The sequence below is a fragment of the Bombus terrestris genome, chromosome 12 (genome assembly GCF_910591885.1).
Source record: "Bombus terrestris chromosome 12, iyBomTerr1.2, whole genome shotgun sequence".
In the NCBI taxonomy this organism is placed as follows: Eukaryota; Metazoa; Arthropoda; class Insecta; order Hymenoptera; family Apidae; genus Bombus; species Bombus terrestris.
The window spans coordinates 5,506,713-5,527,576 of NC_063280.1; the positions used below are offsets into that span (position 1 = coordinate 5,506,713).

Genomic DNA, 20,864 nt, shown 5'->3' on the forward strand with positions numbered 1-20,864 from the left:
GGTTACTTTTGAGAGAGGATTTTAAGTGTACTTCAATCTTGCTGGAATCTTGCCTACTCTCCAAACTTTGACCACAAAAAGAAAGGAAGGTCTGATTTAATATCATATGTGCTGAATGCTTTTCATTTTTGGTCTGGGATAAATCTTAAAAGGAATTCGAGACCCTTAAAAATTCCTTTCAAATGTCTGGAATTCTACGTTTCGGACGCGCTTATCGTTTTCGCTGTTACATCGATAAAAATTCCTGTTCAAGCCTAACCTTACAATGAAATGCCAAAATCAGTTTACGAATATTGCCAAAGAAACCAAAGTAATCAAGAGCACAAAGAAAAGAAGAAGGATACGCTTTGTTCCCGAAGCACAGAAAGGCTCCTCTGAATTCGTCAGGATGCCTATCCCCTAATCTGTTGGAACCGTGCGGATATAGCATCGCTAGCTATGTTAGCGGTCGTTTCTTCCACATCCTATCCTTTCTCGTTTCTTCGACTAATACACGTCGAAGGGGGTTGAAAGCTGTTATAGGTCGTACCTTGGCTCCCTCGTGAAACCTGTAGGATTACCAGCGTACAGCCTAATCAGCCAGATTGCCTGCAATTTGCCGATCTTATCTCGCTCGCGTCCCGCAACTCTCCGTTCTATTCTTCCGCATCCGCGAACGAGCGAACTTACGCGTCTTTTCTATATTCTCTACCCTTTGCTGCGCGTTCTTTTCGTAAAGGAGACACGCGTTCGACCGAATTCAAGATTGCACGCCGGATGCATGAAAATCGAAGGATCCCAGAATATAAATTCTACCGAGAAAATTTGATTTTGGTAATTTCGTTTTGTGAAATTGTTGAAAATTGAATCCTTGAGAGAACGTTGATATGAAACTCAGGAATAAAAAATATTAACGAAATTAGTTTAAATTTATCGTGGGATAAAATCAAGACTAATAACGAAATGTTCGATAATAATTAACAAGAATCAACGAGCACTAATAATTGTGTAGCAACGTATCATGCAGCAACATAAAAAGCTCACTTGAGGTAATAAATTACTAGTAAAACCTAGCGACATTCATCTTCGTCTCGTTATTCGCTAGTCAAGAGCTAATCATCCATACGGTTTCTGTAATTTGTCGTCCTTATCTCGCTACATTTTGCAATCTCGATCTATTTCTGCTGGTGGCACGAGGAACCCAGCTTCACGCATTACTGAAAATGGGCTTTTCGAAAGAATATCTTCCCGGTTCCGTTCCTCCATTCCGTCAACCTCCACCATCCTGTTTCTTTGCTCCGTAATGTACGTAAATCTTCCCCTGCGCTCGTGTCTCTTTTGTCCTCGGGTGCACGGGAAATCTTCGAGGTGAAATTGCAGTCGCGAGACACGAGGAAAAAGGAGAAGTAGATTTGAATAGATTCACGTTATCGCCCTCGAACCTGTTTCTGTCTCGTACAGAGGGAAATAGCTCTTGCGTCGTGAATTATGTTGAAATTACGATCGTAATAAATAACAGATCAACCGGAAAAGTTTTCGGGTATACTATTCATCCTCGTGAACCATAAAATTGATCTCGCGATAACCTTCGGTGAGTGAATGTCATCGATGACGAAATAGACACTGTTAATAATGATAGTTACATGAAAAAGAAAATGTCAATTGACACACGAATATACATGTACATCGATTAGCTATTGCTGTAAGAATATTATCTAATTAGTATTATCCAACGAAAAAGAAGCGATTAAGATATAACACAAAAGAGAGACACAAGCGATAGTAATGTTATATTGTTAGATAAACACTCACCGGCATTGTTACTGGCGAAATTTAGATCCTTACCTGAAACAGAGGAAGCAGACATTGTTAGCATGATCGAGTATCGTCAAGGATCGTATACAACATTCTACTGACATCGATTTTAAGCCACGGCACTAGACGCAACATATTACATTAGAACGGAACGCTATTCACGCAACTAATTAATTCTCCGGGTCGCTCGGCGTATATAAATTAACCAAAGATGAAGTTATTCGGCACGAACGCGAAAACGCTTTCAAGCATATTAATTGCAGAGAAAACGATTCGCGTGATGTGTGAGAAGTCGGTGAAACGTGATACATTTTTATCTTCATCGATAGACACGATATTCGTTAATTGTTCCGCTAATTAAACGTTACTCGAGCATTTGTAAAATATTTTCAAGATATTCGAAGGTACACAAATATATCAACACGAACGTAGGATTTTTTCCGATTAAAATTTATAAACCCGAGTTTTCGTAACACTTCTCTTTTCGAGAAATAAGGAGTTTGAAAGGAAAGGACACGAATCCTTGGTTGATTCGACTGATCAGTCGAATCGAGAAATCAGTCCTTTCGAAATTCACTTACTATCGAAGAGCTTTTCATATTTATGCCGATAGCATGATGAGCATCTTGTTTCATTCAAGCGTAATGGCGATTGACGTACTATAAATCTACGAGATAGAGAGCTGATGGGAGTAATGGATTTACGATATTCAGGTCAAGCTTCCCCTGTTCAACCGTGGAAAATATGCAGCTCGATATAAATTAAAGAATATAGCGGTGGTATCAACTCTTTAATACTTTATAACGTTATGTTACCTCGAAATTATAGTTGTATCGATATATTTAGCTTTTTAAACTCAACTTGATTTACTCATCGCGTATTTCGTTACTGTATCATTTTATCAGTAACAAGCAATTTATTTACACGAATTAATCCCTTCTTTTCGAATAGTATTTACAAGCGAGCAAAATATAAATTCAAACGTCACAATCTATCGTAACTACATTATCGGTAGATAGGAACTTCGTATCTTTGTCCATTTAATTAAATTCTATAGAGAAATTTCTACTATCGAGCTTGAAATCCCTGAATTATTCTTCTTCTTATGAACTAGATCTGCGCATAAACGCGATCAAAAACCGCACCCTCCTCCAGATGGAAAGCAAAATCGACGAAGAAACGTCGTTTCCAGATCTCTGCCGGTAGTTTTAGCGATTTCCGTGGAACGCGTCTAACGAGTAGCAACAAAATCACTTTACGTTCATGGGCGGGCACGCATGTAAATGTTGCATGGAAAGTTTTTCAGTTACGATACTGCAGCTTTGCCTGATGGAAGGGGCAGCTATAGGGGAATATGGCTGCAGAATAGAAGAATTCCGCGGAGGATCTCACGAACGCGAATCTACGTAAATACACGGGATAACTGGTATGAGATGCATAATACGATTCAGTTCTACGTACAGCGCGTACGTGTTTAGAACATACGCGATACCGACTGGCAAAAACTGCGCACGACTTCGAAGATGCGGCTGCTACTTATCTTCTCGCAATTGACTCGAGGTCGGTTCTACGGTTTTTCTCTCTATTCGTATACACGTGGTATACAGTATTTCACCTACATCTATGCGTCGGAAGAACCTTCAAATTTCTTCATTTCTGTTTTTTTTTACTCGTTTTTGCAAGTTTATATTTAAATACATTTTTTAATTTTAAATACAGATGAAGCGGTAGTTTTGGAAATATGAGATTTGACAATAACATATTGAATTTTAAAAACGTGTGACATCTCATCTGTTTCTGTTCTGTTCGATGTCCTTGTACGTCGATAATGCCAGTATATTTATTAACTAAAAAATTTATTGGCCACGCTCCGTAACATGCAGCGAATAAACAATACGAGATGTATCGCGTATCCAGTAACTCGTGATTTATTCCTGGCACCATTTCGCAATGAAAATTTTTAAATTAGCACTCCAGAGGGTACTAAAATAAATTTGTACCATGCAAATAATTTGCGGAGATCGGGATGGAAATACAAATGCGGTAGAATGATCGGAAGATGGATCACGATGGACAGGCACATAAATTCAATGTTATGTTTTCTTTCTTCTTTCATTAGACTTTAATTATTACGTTGACATGGATTGTTGTATTGATTAAGCTTGATTTATTTACCGATAAAAACCCGACAGAAGAAATGAAAAATAAAAAGCAGGTAGTACTTTTTACAGGATTTTACATTTTTTCCATAAAATATCCTGTATAAACGTATTCTCGAATTTTGGTAATTACCAGCTATTTCTGGAATTATTGCGATATAAGCTATCGTAATTGCATAACTATAATTAAAGATCGTGACAGGATAAACGAACAGGTTCTGCCAATATAGAGTAATGAACCAATGACAATAAATCAGTCATAATAATGTTCATAATTAACGAGCTACTACGCTCGAGATTGTACATCTCGAATAATCTTATTACGTTACGTATCAAAATATTGTATTATTGGCGAATATGTTATTAAAATGTTACGTGCCTAAATATTAACGGCAGATATTAAATATAGTATTAATTTTAAAAAATTATGTATCAATGTACACACGAACCTAGATCTCGATATATTTAGTTGCATTTCTTTTAAAAGGAGAGGAGAAAAAGTTAAGAAAAGGAACAAGATTAACTTTAGCAATTTCTCAGAAATAAAATTAGAGAACCAAAATTACCGTTTCTCAAGCTATCCAATACAAAATATTTCCATCATCAATCCCTGGAAAAAGAACAGCTTGTGATCTAGTCTCGTCGATAGATCGTAGTCGTCCATCCAAGATTTATCGGCGTGTTACGTTGAAAATGGAGGATCATCGCGGGAACACCTTTATTCCGTTCGGCTGGTCCACTTATCGTTAGAAGGATCCTTTGTCACCCAGACTAAGGCGGGTACAGGATCCAAAAAGGCCAAGAGACACATAGACAGGGAGGAAAGGAAGGGAGGAAAATGCAAATTGAGGGGGCGGCGGGTAGGGGTGGCTGTTCTCCGGTCTCGTCGCGCGAAAGGGATGAAAAAGATCGTGCGGGGCAAGGTCGACGTTTTTTACGGATAAATACCCTCCGTAAAAACTGGGATGAAAAAAGGAACGCGAAAACAGAGCTAACGATACATATCATGACTTGTATTACTTGAACTATTCGAAGTCAATGGCACACATATACGTCATTCATTAATATTATATAACTATATAATATTTAATGAGAGTAACTTAAAATAGTACGAAATATTTTTCAAATATTTTGTTATCTAGACAATTTCAGTCATTTATGTCCGCAATATGCGAACGAGAGCCGGGCCGAAGAGTTAGGTTTACGATGACGGATGAAGACTTCGGAATTTTAATACGATTCTTAAATTAATTAATTGCCAATATGAATTACCCTAGTCGCAATCGACGCATCGTATACCTTGCCATTGAGGTCTGTTTGTATACTTTTCACGGTATTCACGGTATTCCCTCGTTCTATCGATTCGGAAAGGCGTCGGTTTTCGGAAAAAGGTATTCGATTGGAGGAAAGAAAGCGACGCCTATATTTCCGGCAACATACAAAATCGAGTGCAATGAGTCTCGCGAAGTATTGTTTTGCGAAGTATTGTTTCGCAGAGTATTGCCGTGAGAAGCGTTGTATCGGATCGATATGCGAAGAGTTGACGTTGAAGCGTATAATCGGTAAATCACTGTGCCTCCGAATCCCCGCGATACACCCCTCACTCTGTCTACTGTATTTATTTTTTATCGTTTCAATGTAAAATACACTTGTTTTATCCTGTTGTTTAATATACAAATTTGTAAATAAACAGAAACAACTACGTTGTAATTCAATACGATAGAGTAAAAGGTTTTACAGTAAACAATTCAAATATTACGAATATAAAATACATTTTTCCATCCTTTCTCTTTTTAGCCATCCTTGTTTTACCTTCATGACACTCGAGCAACTAGAAACTGTGTCACGTCCAGCAGAATTATTTGTACGTTGGAATATCAATTTCCAAAGTGCACCGCATTAAAATTAAATATAGCGGTGACGCCGATGTTTATGATTAGTAGGAAAATTATTTATTTGCAAGCTACAGTTCCAAGGTAATAACGTTGATTAAAAAAAGAGTTCGATCAATTATACGTGTGTGAAATGAATCTCTTCCGGTGTTGCTAAAAGCACCATTCGCACAATATCATAAATTACGTTACACGGGAACAATTTCAAAATAGAGAAACAATGACAGGTGTTGGAGTAATTGGCCATTGAAGTAAATTACCTAGGGTATTGAGCGAACGCGCTTGTGGAGGAGCGATATTCGAGGAAGGTCTGTTAAAAACTGGGAAAAGGGAAGAACGAGATTGAAAGAGGGCGTGGAAGATGAAGGTTACAAGAGAGATGACGGCGTAAACAGCACTCTGTATCGACGTCCGGCTCTTTTCTTTTCGCCTTTACCGTGTAACCCTCTTGAAGAGTTTAAGCTCACTTCGGTCTTCTTCTACGTTCCTAGAGACCTTTTTTTAAAAGGCTTTCAATCGTTCTGAATCTGCCATTTAACGCCACCCTTTTTTTCATCCAGAGTGTTAATTCTTCCAGGACGAATGGATTCGTGAAAGCATGCGATTGTTGCGACGCGAGAGGACCGATTTTATCAGGCACATGAAAGGGTTAGTCGTTCGAAAATGGATATGAAAGTGAATTTATCAGTTTAACGAGTAATATCGAAGATCGATTCTATATAACGTTCGATAATTTATAAATATCGTATAACTTAATAGGAAAACCGTTTTAGAAATAAAAGCTACATTTTATTTCAAACGTGATATAGTTACTTATCATACTGACGAGGTGAAATTGAAAGATAAAGGATTAATATATCCACATAGGAACGTTTTACAAACATTGATTCTTAAAAGTTAATCAACTCTTTCGCTTCCTGTGCCGGAACCAATACGGAACCGACGTAAAAGAACATTCAGCCTCGATCGAATAGTGTCTGTTTAACAACAGCAAGAGAATTGTATTATTCAGTGCTGCGCGAATGGCTGTCGTGTCTGGACCACAAAGAGGGTGGCGTTCCAGAAAGGTTTCCACAAAAGAGAAGAAATGTGTCCCCTGTCCGAAGGAATCCAGGCCGAAGGTCGAGAGAAAGAAGGACGACGCTCGTAAGGGCGGAAAACTGAAAAATAGTTGCCACCCGTTGCCATGGCCACTAAGTACTAGTCGCGACGACGCGGCCCACCGATACACCACCATCTATCCCTTCCTTTTTCGTATCTTTTTTCCATACCACTCGAATGGATAGGTTTTTATTATTTCTTCCCTAGCGATCATTGCTAGGAAGTGCTCCGTCTACGCGCAAATAGAATAAAAAAAAAAAGAAGCGGAAGGAAAACGGAGAAAATATAGTCGATTCGAACGAGTTTGAATATTTTAACAGCGATGGGAGTTGACGTGCGTTTTGTATTTAACGATTTCGGTGGGATATTTTTGCGTCGCATTCGAAATTCAACAGATTTTACGCGGGTTTAATATTCTCAACCATTTTCCCCGTGTAATTCCGATGCTACGGATTACGATGTTAAATTTCTCCCTATTTTTGATTTCCTTGTTCTCCTATATTTTTCTTTTTTTTTTACATTTTTTGCCATGGAAATGATTCAAAATACTGAACGCGTTTGAAAGCGTTACAATGAATATCGTTTTTCCATAAAAGAACTCCCTCGGTAGCTTTTTCTCTTTTGTAACACAATCGTTCGATTCGAAGTTATTTCTCTTTGTAATTTAAATTCCATTGTCCGAGTAAATAAATCTAAATTTACACCGTGCAAAACATATCTCGAAATAACAATTTCAAAAATGACAGCGAGGATACTCCATGGTATCTTCATCAGATCTAATATTCATTTTTCGTTCGTCTTTTGTAATCGAGAAGAAAGTCTATAACGTATGCATAAATGCGGTATGCATAAAATGTAACATGCGTTCAGCCAGCTGCGCACTGCTTTAATACGAATGGTGTCGTCATGAAAAATTGAACATCTTCGGCATCCATTGTTCCGTGACGTTGGGACGTAAGAAAGATTGGAACTACGTTCAGTCGCACCTTTCCTCATAAAGTCAAATTTCAACGTTATTGCGAATAGCCGCAGCTGAACCTGAGTTGAGTGTAATTTGCAAAGTTGCATTTCTTAACAGTGTACATTTATTACGTGCACCAACGATGATTATGGAATAAATATTATTCTACGTACGACTCGATAATTATTCTAAAATCAGATTCGATGACGACCGAACGATTATTGATCGACACTCGCTCGACATTTCTATCTTTTTTCGCTTTTCCTAATTAAGACTCATAGTCGCGGTAGAGTCTCCATCGGCTTGCCTCCGGTCGATCGATATTTCATACGCGATGAGTGAATATCTCTCGTTCTTGAGGGGGTAAAATGGAGGAAGGCGAATACCACGAATTTCTCAACTTCGATTATTACATCGAGCACTCATTGCGCCTGGGAATTTTCCAGTGGGGTTCACCGCACTATTTTCTCTCGTTGCGTTGGAATGTTCCTTGCTCCAAAGGGAAAACGGGAGCTTGGAACGAATACGGCGGACCGAGGGGAGAGCTTCGAGCGGAGAAAGACAACCAGGCAAGTGGATAGACGGAAAAACGGACGAGAGATACGCGAACAAGGAGAGAGAAATAGGAGCGTAGTTAGGGCATGCGGCTGGTTGTTCATACCCTCCGATGTGCTTGTATTTCACGACCTCGTTAAGCTCGGCTGTTGAATTTTGCACTCGACGAGAAGATCGCAACAAATAACTTCATCGAGGCTGCGCGACCACCATTTTCTACGGCTACGATCATTTTCCAGAATGTCTGTTTCCCACTTGTTTACATATACGATCTCGTGGAAATGAGGCAGAGATTACAATCTGAACAGCGTTCTGTCAACAGCGACTAGACGACGAAAAGGATCGTCGTCGTATCGAGGGTAAACGGTGAAACGACGTCGAAGTCGTTGTTCGATTAATGCGCACAACAACGTGGGCGAGAGAGACACGTGAAATTGCGCGTGATGCACGGAACTGAAACGTTGTCGCGTTTCTTTATGGTCTCGTAAAAGGAAACGAAGTGGGACGGAATGATGTCGCAATGGGCGACAACAGTTGGAATTTAATTCTTATATAGTCGCGGCTGTGTAGTTGGAACGTTCGCTTTCACGAAGGTTGGCGTGTTACGTTCAAATTGGTATAAACTAAACGATTTTAAAGGCTCGGGGCGGTCTCGGAGGACGTTGCAGACGAAGAAAATTCAAATGTAAAGCAATATAATTATAATAACACGTTCTAAATGTCTTAAATTCTAGAAACATTTTATAATGTGATATGCATTTTTCCATGCAAATAGAATCGATACACTGTCATATATTTTATCGAATAAAAAACTTTTCAATGAAGGTATTCGTATATGTTTTAACGAAACCTAAACTACGATGTTTACGCGCAAATACAAATATGTCGAATGGAACAAATTCTTAGAAAAAGTTTTGAATATCAGTATCTTTGGAGCGACGTTCAATTTCAGAACTTAGCACGATTTGTAAAACGAATGGAAACGCTGGAACGAATGGAAAAAACGAGATCGAGCAACGACCGTAAAAGTCGCTGGCTAATCTATTCCGGTGTGGAAGTTTACGGTATCGCAAATTTGCAGCGGATCGAGCCGACACACGAGCGGATCCATTTTGTCGGCAGGATCATATTCGCCGTTGAAATAAATCACGGGCCGCGAGGCCATTCTTAGATGCACGCAATTGGCTGTCTGCAGGCGTTGCCAAAGTGTAATAAATAGCAGCGCCGCGCCGTATGGAAATGAGACGGATATTAAGTTATGACCGATCGTTTGTCTTATCGTCCTGGTAAAATTAAACCTCGGAAACTTGAAGTTCGAAGGCGGCAGAGCGAACGCGAAACCGGATACAAATACACGTGGAGAAAAATATTGCGACTCCCTTCGTTTCTGTCGTCCTACATGAAATGCAAAATTGCTTAATATGTTACGTGATGATCGCGGTCAACATTTTTCCTCGCGAGTCGAACATACGAAACTTTTGGCAGATTTTTTAAACTTCATTCGTCTTTAGTTTACCTAATTTACTTTGTTTTGATATTTACACATACCTCTAAGATGCATATGAAAGATTGAAGTAACTAAAAGATTGTACTGAATTTGATATTCAAACATTCGAGTCACGAAAAAAGGAAAACCGTTTTATTGACCGCGAACTATCTATAATTCGCAAAAGCATCCTGTTCGTCATTTTTCACCGTAGATCGATGTAACGTTACCGCGAGAAACGATACGAGTCATTGTCACTTTCAAACGAGTAACCCTCGCAGGCGAAAGCATTTAGATAAAAAATTGCAGAGAGAGAGAGAGAGAGAGGGGGGGAAAATAGTGTTTTATCCTTTTTCCAAGGCTAGGCACCATCATGCACGATATATGGTCCGGAGAACGGATGGGTATCTTGTCGCGAATAAGGGCAAGGAAGATGTATTTTCTCAAAAATTATTCCCAGCTTCGTCTCTTCTCGTTCTTTCGCGCGCCGTTTCTCCTCGTGCTTCTTTTCACCCCTTGCTGTGCTTCTTCTGGCCGTTGGGTTTGGTGGTCGACACTCCAGCCAGTTCTTCGCCAAAAAGACGATCCGGTCGCGAGTCTTCCGCCGTTCCCTTTTATCCAGGCCGATAAATCCTCACAACGGCGAGCCGGTAGGCAAGAAGAAAATTTTCACAGCCAAGCCATCGGATCAACGGATCTACGTGCACGTTGGCTAAAATGATATTTCAATCCTGCCGGAGAACTTCAACCCTCGACCCACCCTTCTCTAAGCCCGTTAATACCGCGGATGATTGATACTAATAGAAACGCGCTTCGTCGGAGTCCTTAAACAAACGAAACGCAAACGCTGCTCTTGGTGGTAAGTCGCAACAAACGAGCGAGGGGGAGAAAGTAGATTCGAGGAAAGAGTATAGGACATTCAACTTTGACCCGGTCTCCTAGCGGGATCTTGTTTGACGAACATAAATTAGCGACAAAAGTATAAGGGAAATGAATGTATCATTTATTAATACCGACTGATAAGTAGAAGGGAGACAAATGGGAACAAAATACTATAAAGGTAACGAATGAATTTGAGATTAGCTACATTTCATTTTCGTATCTCGCCACCAAATTAAAAATTTATTTCATTAAAAAAATTGGACAGCTACAAAATAAAATAATTATTACACGGATAAAACACGATTGCAAGTAACAATGAATATTAATATTAATTGCAGCTCCAGATAAAACAATTTCCTTCCAAACAATTAGAATCGCCATATCTTTTCGATCAGCCTAACATATAAAAAAAAGAATCGCTCGTTGAATCAAACTTTCAGAGCTACTTAGTATCGGCGTAATAACGTCAAGATATCAGTCGTTCGATCACCCTCTATCTTTAATGTACGCTTTTTCTAGGAGATAGCTCCGATCGAGGAAATCTAGAGATGGTAAGCGAGATTTTGGAAAGACCACAGACTTCCTTAATCCCACGCGCCGTTGATCGGCTAGATTATTCGGCCTCGCCCCTTCTCCTACACTTCCATGGCTCTATCGCATGGACAGGAGCTCTCCGCTCCCCTGGAACGGTTAAGGCTCCTCTTCGACCACACGGACCAACGTTTCCGCGGCTGATTTAGAGCGACTAATCTTGGGGTTAGGAGCATCCCCGGCGCTTCTCTACCTCGGACACAAGTAGAGACACGCGGTACGAGCCATTGAGGGGTGGAGGCCGAAGGGAATAAAACGAGCGTGGCTTATGCGGCGTGGCCATTGGAGCAACAACGAGAGACACGGGTAGAGTGGCGAGGGTGGCTCGAATAGCTGACCGTCGTCCGAGCGTTTCGAATCAATTCTTGCCTCCAGGCTTCTCGTATACGCTGCACGTAGGGATGCTGTGGCTCCATTTTCCAATAATATGTCCGCTTCGCTGGCTGAGACTGGACTTTAATCTTGTCAGTCTTGAACGATGATGTAAAACCACGTGATACCGCGTAAAACTACGCACGACCATGCTAGTCCGAAGGAGAAAGGGGCTGGGGGAAAGGGGGATGAAGATAAAACGCGGGAAAAATGGATGGGGTAAAGTGGGATAATCTGGACGAGGGAAACATTACGGTAGAATGAGGGTGTTCCATTGAAACGACAACGATGGGACTACTTCTTTTGTGGCACAGGCTCTCCACGCAACCGAAAATGGCTGTTAAGTGGGAGGGAAGCTGGAAATTATCGACGTAATATTGGAAACCAATAAGGACACAGATGACAATTGCCCGAAATGACTGTTATTAGATATACGTTAGGCAGTACGTGGACGGCAATGGCTGGTTAAATGCGAATTTTCGTCGGCGCTCGCCGCACGTGTTGAATTCGATAAAACGGCGTGATCCGCGAGTTATACTCCGCCTCGATGGTACATTAAAATCTCTAACGACGCTCTGCGGGATGAGAGGATATGTGATATGTATGCGGGGATATGATTTCCTCGTTTGAATGAAAGATCGATTTCTGAGGATGTTGGCTTCGGTTACCAAACATGTGGAATGATAATTTGATATCTTGTTATTGATTTGTTAGGAAATACATGGTTATAATAGCGTCATTTGTTTATCGGGTTTTCCAATATCAGTTCGTAGACTTTAAACCCTATTTCTCCTTCTTCAGGTAACCAATCTTTTATTCCATCTCTTATTTCTTCAATATATCATATATCATCCCTTGCCAAAAGTTTATCGTATGGTTTGTGCCGGCGAAACGTATCTACCTAATCTCGCATCACGTGATTTCACACTATCCATCATTGTATCGGAACCGTTATACGATGACTACAACCACTATTTTATTTCTTGTAAGTATAGTTCTACTCTTTTCATCCAAGAAGAAAGATTTCTCTCGAACAAAAGAATATTTAAATTTCCTCGAAAGCATAAGGTCTCGAGACCACTGTCTTCCAGCTTCTAGCATCTTATGAAAGCTTACCACAACCATAGAGCGGAAGAGCACAACAAATAGCTGTTCTGAACTTCAAATATTCTCGTTATATGCCGCAGTTCGTAACGAAGTATTTGCGGCTGCAATACCAAGACGCCAGTATTATCGTTGGGTGGCCGTAAGATTACAACAACGGTCGGCATTTGCACTGGTTAAATATAATAACAGCAGGGATTCTTAGTTATAACAAAGAAAAAGGAAGGGTGAAAGAGAAGGAAGAAAGCGATGGAGAAAATGCAATTAAACGACATCCAGTTTTCGCGGACCTTTTGCTATGGATGACACTTTATTAAAATAGGGAAAAGGAAAAAACGATAGGAAAAGGGAGAGACAGGATAATAAAGAACTGGGTTAGGGAGGTTGGCCAAAATGGAAAAGGAGAGAAACGACAATGGCGAGGAAAGGATAGAGGAATTGTAAACATAGAGAACAGAAGGTGATAAAGTTAGGATTGAGAGAGAGGCAATGACGAAGAAGGGAAGAGATATTAAATTGGTAAGATATTAAAGTATGTTCCACAGGAACGAGGCGAGAATCCTGCTTGACCTCCCTCCATTCTTCGCACGTTGCATGCCGTCAGTTTATTAAAATTTGCGAAATCAAAAACAATGAAGAGGCAAGGCATGTTGCGATCATGGTATTGATCGAGACGTTGAATTAAAATTCGGTAATAATATAAAAGGTAATAATATAAAGAACGTCTCCCGTGGACACCTCTACGAAAGATGTGATTCGTTAGTGATTCGCTGATACGTCGAAGCGCGTTTGTTAATCTTTGCTTAGAAAGCTTTCGTGAACGAAAAACTGCCGTTTATCAAAACGGAACAAGAATAGTCCGACAACTGCAAATTTTGTTCATTTTAATTCATTTAGTAATACGCCGTATTCATTCGTTTATTAACAAATTGGTCTGTTGAAATTGAACTGTAGCGTGCTTCGTTACACGTTCCTTTCTATAACTTTTGTCAGCAAAATTTTAAACTCTCTTTACAGAAATTATAATATACAATACCATGTCAAGTATGTATAAAGTAATACCCCCATTACCTTCCATTGCGGTCCCTGTTCCAATTAATGTTCTAAATAATTTGCCTCTCGTTCCCCTCATAATCAAGCTTTTTCCCTTATCCCTCTTCCATACATAATTATTAGCAAACAAAACTTTGTATTACTATGAGACCATAGAACCGTACAACCAGGAATAATAAAAATTTCCCAGAGAGAACTTCAAAGCGAAAATTTACAAATCCGTACTTTCTTTCTTGTAGCAGGTTTCCTCAATTAGCAAATTCGTCCCCCTTTCGAAAAAAAAAAAACGTGAAAGAGCAGGTGCGTCGAATGTTTCACGAAGTACTGTGTGGTCGAACAGTTGACGAGGCGAAGAGGCGAAGAGACGAAGAAAAAGTGTAGAGGGCGAGATACAGGAACGCGCAGGCCACAGGAAAGAACCAAGTTCTCAAGTAGTAACGGGCAAGCTGCGGTCAGACGCAGCTGCGGGACGAAACGAGACACTGGAAGACCGCATTGTTCCAACGGAAACAAAAGGATCAGGCTCATGGCCAGACGATTATTCGCCGTTTAGCGGGGCGAGCAGCGAAAAAAGGGTGGCAAGGGACACTCGACCAGCATGAAAAAGAAAACCACCAAGGAGAACAAAGCAAACGAGACCGGGCAGCGGGACAAAGGGCGTTAAACGAAAAACCGAGTCGTTCGTGGGTGAAGAAAATAACCGAAGGAAACGAGCAACGAAAACTATTAACGCGGTAAGAGTCGAGCGAATTAATTAATAATACAGTGGACGGTGACGTTCTGTTTAATAATATGGAAAATCGATGCGGCACGACTGATATTTGTCCTATAAAATTTATTCCGCCTCTAATATCGAAGGCGAGGTGGACTGAGGAATTTCGTAATTTAATGTTATTCTTCTATTAATTAATCGTCTCGAGGATATTAAAAACGGAATTTCGCGCAAGAGAAAAAGAAGTTTGTCGAAATATCCGTTCGAGACATCGTGATCGCGTTTAAACGGCCGGAGTCAATAAATGCGAAAGAACGTCCTGGTATTTTCTAACGTTTTGTAGTCGCACCTGCTACAAAAGGTATCTGGATACGTTGAACGACGGCACGGCAGCTTCTTTTGTGAAGATTCTGCGACAAAGTTCAGCCTTGGCGTGGTGCCATTGCGTTTCCTTTGCCCGCTTTTGTACAATCGAACGCTTGTCGGAATAATGTTCCTGTGACCCTTCGCTTCGTCTCACTGTCCCCATTCTCCAGCTACGTACGATTTACGACGCGTTGAAAAAGCTAACAGTAAATGAAGTTCTTTTTAGTCCCGAAGGGAACTTGGAAATTAGACCGAGAAGACGCGACAGAGATCAGCAGATTACAGAAACTCGCTCGAGGAAATCGTAAAAATATCCTGACTTGTTGATTGCATAGCTGCAGGTTGTTCAAACATAGTTAAACTTCTTTTAGACAAATCTACAGTTAGTCAAGAAGTATTCCACTCGGCCTAAATTAACTAAAAATCTACCTCCTGCTTCCTTTACCTCTTTATCGTCATTTTACTTTCCATGAATATATGTACGAGTATACGCCAACTTTTCGAGCTTCTACGTTTCAAGTTTCCGCGTTAACCGCTACAAATCTGCTACGTTAGTTCGCCGAAATGCGAAACCGTATCACGGCGAATCCGTAACCGTCAACCCCGACCAATTGCGATTTACATGAATCCAACGGAGATGGAAGGTTGCTAAACACACTGACAAGTCGAAACGACCACGTCGTCCGTTCATTAGGTGAATTACGATCGCAAACGAGACGAGTTACGTTGCTCCGCGGTTCCGCGTCAAAATTCCGTTATCTGCTTGTGTTGGGCCCTGGTTATCGCTTCGAAGCTAACAACGGTGCCGGTAAATGGCGCGATAGGGCGCGTAAAACTCAGCTGTTGAAATACCTATACACGCTCGCGCAGGCCACGTTACGATCCGAAAGCCAGCGGTCGTTTACACTCAACCCTCTTCCGGTTTCAACCTCGCAGCTGGATGTGCACGGATCGCGGACCTGAGAACCCCTGGCTTTATTATATTTAGCGAGTGCAAACAGTCGTTGCTGCAATCTACGAAGCCAGCGTAGTAGAGCAAGCAGGTAATGCTACTTCCAAAGTGACTCTATTATTGCAGTCGAATATATTATACAAACATGGCTGCCGTCGGTTAAACCCCCTTACCACCTAGCCTCACCTTTCCTCTCGTCCCGTCTCCGGTGTTTCTCCCATGCCGCGACGCGGCTCCTCTCACCCTTCCGCGCGCCACCCTCCTCCCACGGCTTTATGCATTAGTGATGAAGTGCTTCCTAACCTGAAATTGTCTTTCTCAGCGGGACAAGCGCCGGCACGCCCGCCGGTCTACGTGGAACGAGCGGCGTTCCTCGTCGGATCTCTTCTCTTTCTTGGCTATTTTCAGCCGCTCGCCGAGAATTATTCAACGAGATGTTTTAATATTCAGCCACGCTCGAAGCTGACTTTTACAACGGCAACCCCGTTCCCTCTTCGCGCCACGGGAACGCGCCGGAATTGTGCGCGATTAGTTTCCACGATAAGGGTGGGATAAAGGGAGGGACATTACCGATGTTCTTGATAACGTAAGCAGTTGCTATTGCGAATTTTATTAGACACAAGGCGAGTGTAATTAAATTTTAATCAAGCTTTCGAAATGATATAAATACTTGGGAAAAGTAACTGTGTTGATTAAGGATATAACTGTGGTGTTCATCAAGGTATTGTGTTATTTTTCTAACTTCTTTGCAATCATCCTGTCACACCATACGTATGTATATCGTAATTTCGATTTATTCGTCCGTTTAGCAAATGAATCGATATATCAATTATTTAAAATTATTTAGTCTAATAGGTAGCACATTCGCACCGTTACAAAGTCACTCGAACCTTTCTACGCTTTCAGGCTCTTAGCTACTCGATTCACAAGTAAGCACTTTCCACTAATGCCTAGAATATCCCCTTATTCCTAATGCTTTTTCCCTGTACCTTGTTATACCTCGTAACTTCAAACCGAAAGGCGTTTATGAAGCGATTATACAGCCAACTAAATTCACCTTGCAAAAACAACAACTTGAAAAAAGGAAATAACAGGTTGATCGCAACTGCTGTTAGAAATAACAGATGCTTTGTCCACACTTGACTAAAAATAAACATCTTTGAAAAATCGTTCCAAACACGGCAAGCATATTTCTCTCGATAAATCTGAAATCTCGGAGTGCCTCGACGATACAATAATATTTCGCCGGAAAGAATGAACGAAATAATCGAGCAATTGCGAGCAGAAGCGAGTGGAAATCTATCAAGAAGCAGAAAGGAAGTTATTATTTTTAATATCGGAAGTCGAAACGACGGATGAGACAGGAGAACGGTGAGGATTCGTCGTAAAATGATATTACTGGAAAAGAAACGAGCCGGATCGTTTCGCATTAGGGCGAAATTAATTTCAGAAAAAGAAAACAGCTGGTATTGATTCATTTGAATATCCTAGCGGACGGCCGAGCACAGACTCAGTGTAGAGGTTGGGCTTCGATATCTGCCGGATATTGATAATGCCCTTTCAGACGAATAATTTTATTTCTGTCTGGCAGAATATATTAGTTCTTTCGGGGTTGTGCGGTTCCGCAACTTATAAGCCCTCTCGTGTTTGAGCTACCCATTCTGGTTTCTCCTTTCAAACACGCCCGACCGCGCTCTTATCGTAAAGAAAGTTTTACGAGGCATGCACTGTAAAAATGTTTTGTATTAAATTTTATGCACACACGTGTCTTCTACGCAAACATATTGCTCCCTGCTGCCACTGTTCCACCTCTTTCTCTGCCATTTTTTCTTTGTTCATCCACTCCCTGTCTTAGGAAGATCGTCAATACCATGGTAAACTCACGATACAAAGTTAGTGTTTCGCTTGCCATCGTCCCACACCGAAGCTACTGCTACAAAATTGAGCCGGGCGATCGATCTTATTGAATAATTCCGACTTCATCCTGTGGGAAACTTATCTGCCGCTGATGGCAAGTAACCATACCCATAAATTATTTCTCCTGTGTTAATTATTAATGTAGATAATTTTCGTTGTTTGCATAGAACACATCTGTTAATAATCGAGAAGTAGTTCGATGGTAATAATACGACCCCAGCACATAAACGGACGAAAAACATAAATTTGTATGAAAAGCGTGATTCAACGAACGTGAAATGCCAATTTAAATTCTAAATTAATTAAAATTAATGAGTAACGAAGTAAAAAAAGAACGAATCAAATTTCAATGCGATTTCATAATTAATAATCACGAATAATAAACCTGTTAGTAAACTTCGTTAATAAATAATATTACGAAAATATAAAAAATTCTACGTTATAAAATCACAAATATATGAAATTCATAGTTTCTTTCTTGTTATATCAAATATTAACCGATTAGTCCATTGTATATCTTCGCTGCAAAAATGCAGCAAAATTTTTGGAATTTGCTAGCTTGGACGCTACGATCGGTTCACTCGATCGATGAAAACGAGAATTTATCATTCGTCGCAATAACGGCTTCGCACAATCCGTTTCGATTTCAACTAACTGGTCCCGGATTCGAGACGGCAATTTATGTCGATGTACTTTTATCAGCTGTTCGATCTAGCGGGCCCAAAAGGATTAATGCTCCAGATACGAGGAAGCTCGATTCCAATCGGTGAAAGCAGCGTAGCTGGGGGGTTTTCAGAGTTGTTAATGCCTCGACGATATCATATACTTGCGCAAAGTATGCTATCGCAAAGCGGCGTGTATAATGAATACAGAATGATCCTGTTAGCAGCGTTAATTACTCGTTACGCGCTAGTTAACAGTTAAAGGTGGGAGAGGAATCAAAGGGACTGGGAAGAGGGTACAAAGGGTTTCCTAAGAACGAAACGCAAACGTACGAGAGCTCAACCGTGCAATACGATTTTCGGTGGTACGTTCTCGTTGCTTTCCATATTCGTACGAAATTGTATAATAAGGTCATCTTGAAAATTTAAACAGACTCGCGTTGAACAGATTGGAATCATAATATAAATAGGAAAAATCTAAAATATTTGCCTTTTTTCTTTCTTCTTCTATCTTTACTTGCCTCGCTTTTTTGCGCTGGCGTGTAAAACGAACAGCAGCAGCGCCGTGATGAAAAATTCCGTTTTCGAGCTCGAAAATAGCGCTGTCGGTTAATCCGTGTCAAGACTCGCGGATTGTCAATTTTAATGGCATGCGAGAGATGCTGGCACAGGGCTAGCAATTTTCAGAATTCCATTTGAGTTTGTAAATTTTCGCTCACGCCTCGTCTAGAACGAGATTTTCAGCAAAAAATTATCTCTTTCAGCTGAATAAAACGGATTAATAAAGTACAGCGAATATAATGAAAATGAAAGATGGCCGAAGATCACGGGATGTCAGCTAGACAGGTGACTGCCGACGAATTAAAAGGAGCGTGGAGGAAACTCGATATCGACTTTGGCTCTATTCGGTTATTTTACATCGTGAACAATATCTGAAATCGAAGTCTAAAAGACAAAAAGAAAATATGATCTGACCCGAACTCACGGACGATATATTAATTGATTGGAATTGTGGTCGAAGTACAGCAATATGGATGGTAGAAGCAGGCCAAATAATTAATGAAAGAAAACCAGCATTTACTAAATTGAAACACCCAGACCAAATTTATTGTAAACACACTGATTTGTAACCGGCCTGATTACTCCATGGAACCAATAATTAATAATAACTGTATTTTCGAAATTACTTTCGATCAACCATCCGATCTAATAAAATAAAAATACTGACACAACGATATCGGTCAAAGTGCGACGACAAAATTACAAGAAATCAAATAAAACGTCACTCTCTTGATCGGTAGAGCGATAAAATTGACGAAACTATAATTATTAACCGTTAAAGGTAAAGTGTCAGTGAAAATTGGATGAAACCTTTCGACGCGACCCAACCAAGCAGATATCGAATAATTTTGAACACGATGTTCATCCGATGGTTTCATTCGATGTCGCGACGTTTACGCGCCGAAATATAATCGGGATTTTTTCCTCACCACCGGTTGGGAAATTTTTCCTCGGGAAAACGCGATTTCCCTTTCAAATGACCGCGCCAGTTCTACGGTGGCTGCCGACTCGCGTATTATTTGGCCACGTGAATGGATGAAAATTGCCAAAAATAGCCGGAAACGGATGTTCAGGCGTGGCGCTGCCCGATGAACATCGTGGAGGAATAGAGAAAAAGGAAGAGAGAATGAACGGACAGGCGAGCGCAATAATTCCATTATGGCATTTTCGAAGGCATTGCCGTCGCAAATTATAGCAGCTATTCAATGCTAGGATGTGTACGCTACGCTACGACACTGCGTTCTTTCCAACGTGCCGACGATATCGAGTAATTGTCATGCATCGCGCTCTACTGAATGCCTATATCAGCCAGCCACGTTAAAGATGAATCGTTCTGATCAAGGTTTACTTCTAGATCTAATACTTTTCGCTCGAGCTCTCGTCCGGTTATAGCAGTTTTTATTTAAAAATCAATAGCGTATGAAATCTTGTTCAAGAAAATTTAATTTCGCTAATACCAACGAAGTTATATTTATTTTTTAATCAACGTCATCTCGAATATATATTTTCTTCAGGGATTAGGCAGACACAAATAATTACTAATATCCTGGATCTTTTCACGCACAGATAGACGCACAACAATTTTCAACACTTTCTGTTACACGGTATATTTCTTTGCGTATATTCACGTAGCGGTATTGAACGCTACGTCTTTTTAAATTTTATTTAGATTCATACCACGTCGACGCGTCATATTAATTATTCGCTGAAGATTCGACGGGGGAAATATTTCAACGGAATGTCT

The 20,864-nt window shown here is 40.5% G+C and overlaps 1 protein-coding gene across 8 annotated transcripts in view; it reads right to left on the reverse strand.

Moving 5' to 3' along the window:
* The window catches only part of LOC100642737 (agrin), a 384,175-nt gene that overhangs the window by 206,807 nt on the left and 156,504 nt on the right, over positions 1 to 20,864 (reverse strand). For 6 of the 8 annotated variants that reach the window (XM_048411202.1, XM_048411198.1, XM_048411201.1 and 3 more), the window contains one exon: positions 1,792 to 1,824. The exons of the other annotated variants lie outside the window; for them this stretch is intronic. In XM_048411202.1, coding sequence (XP_048267159.1) covers positions 1,792 to 1,824 — 33 coding nt within the window. The remainder of the gene's footprint in view (positions 1 to 1,791; positions 1,825 to 20,864) is intronic. 8 annotated transcript variants of the gene reach the window in all.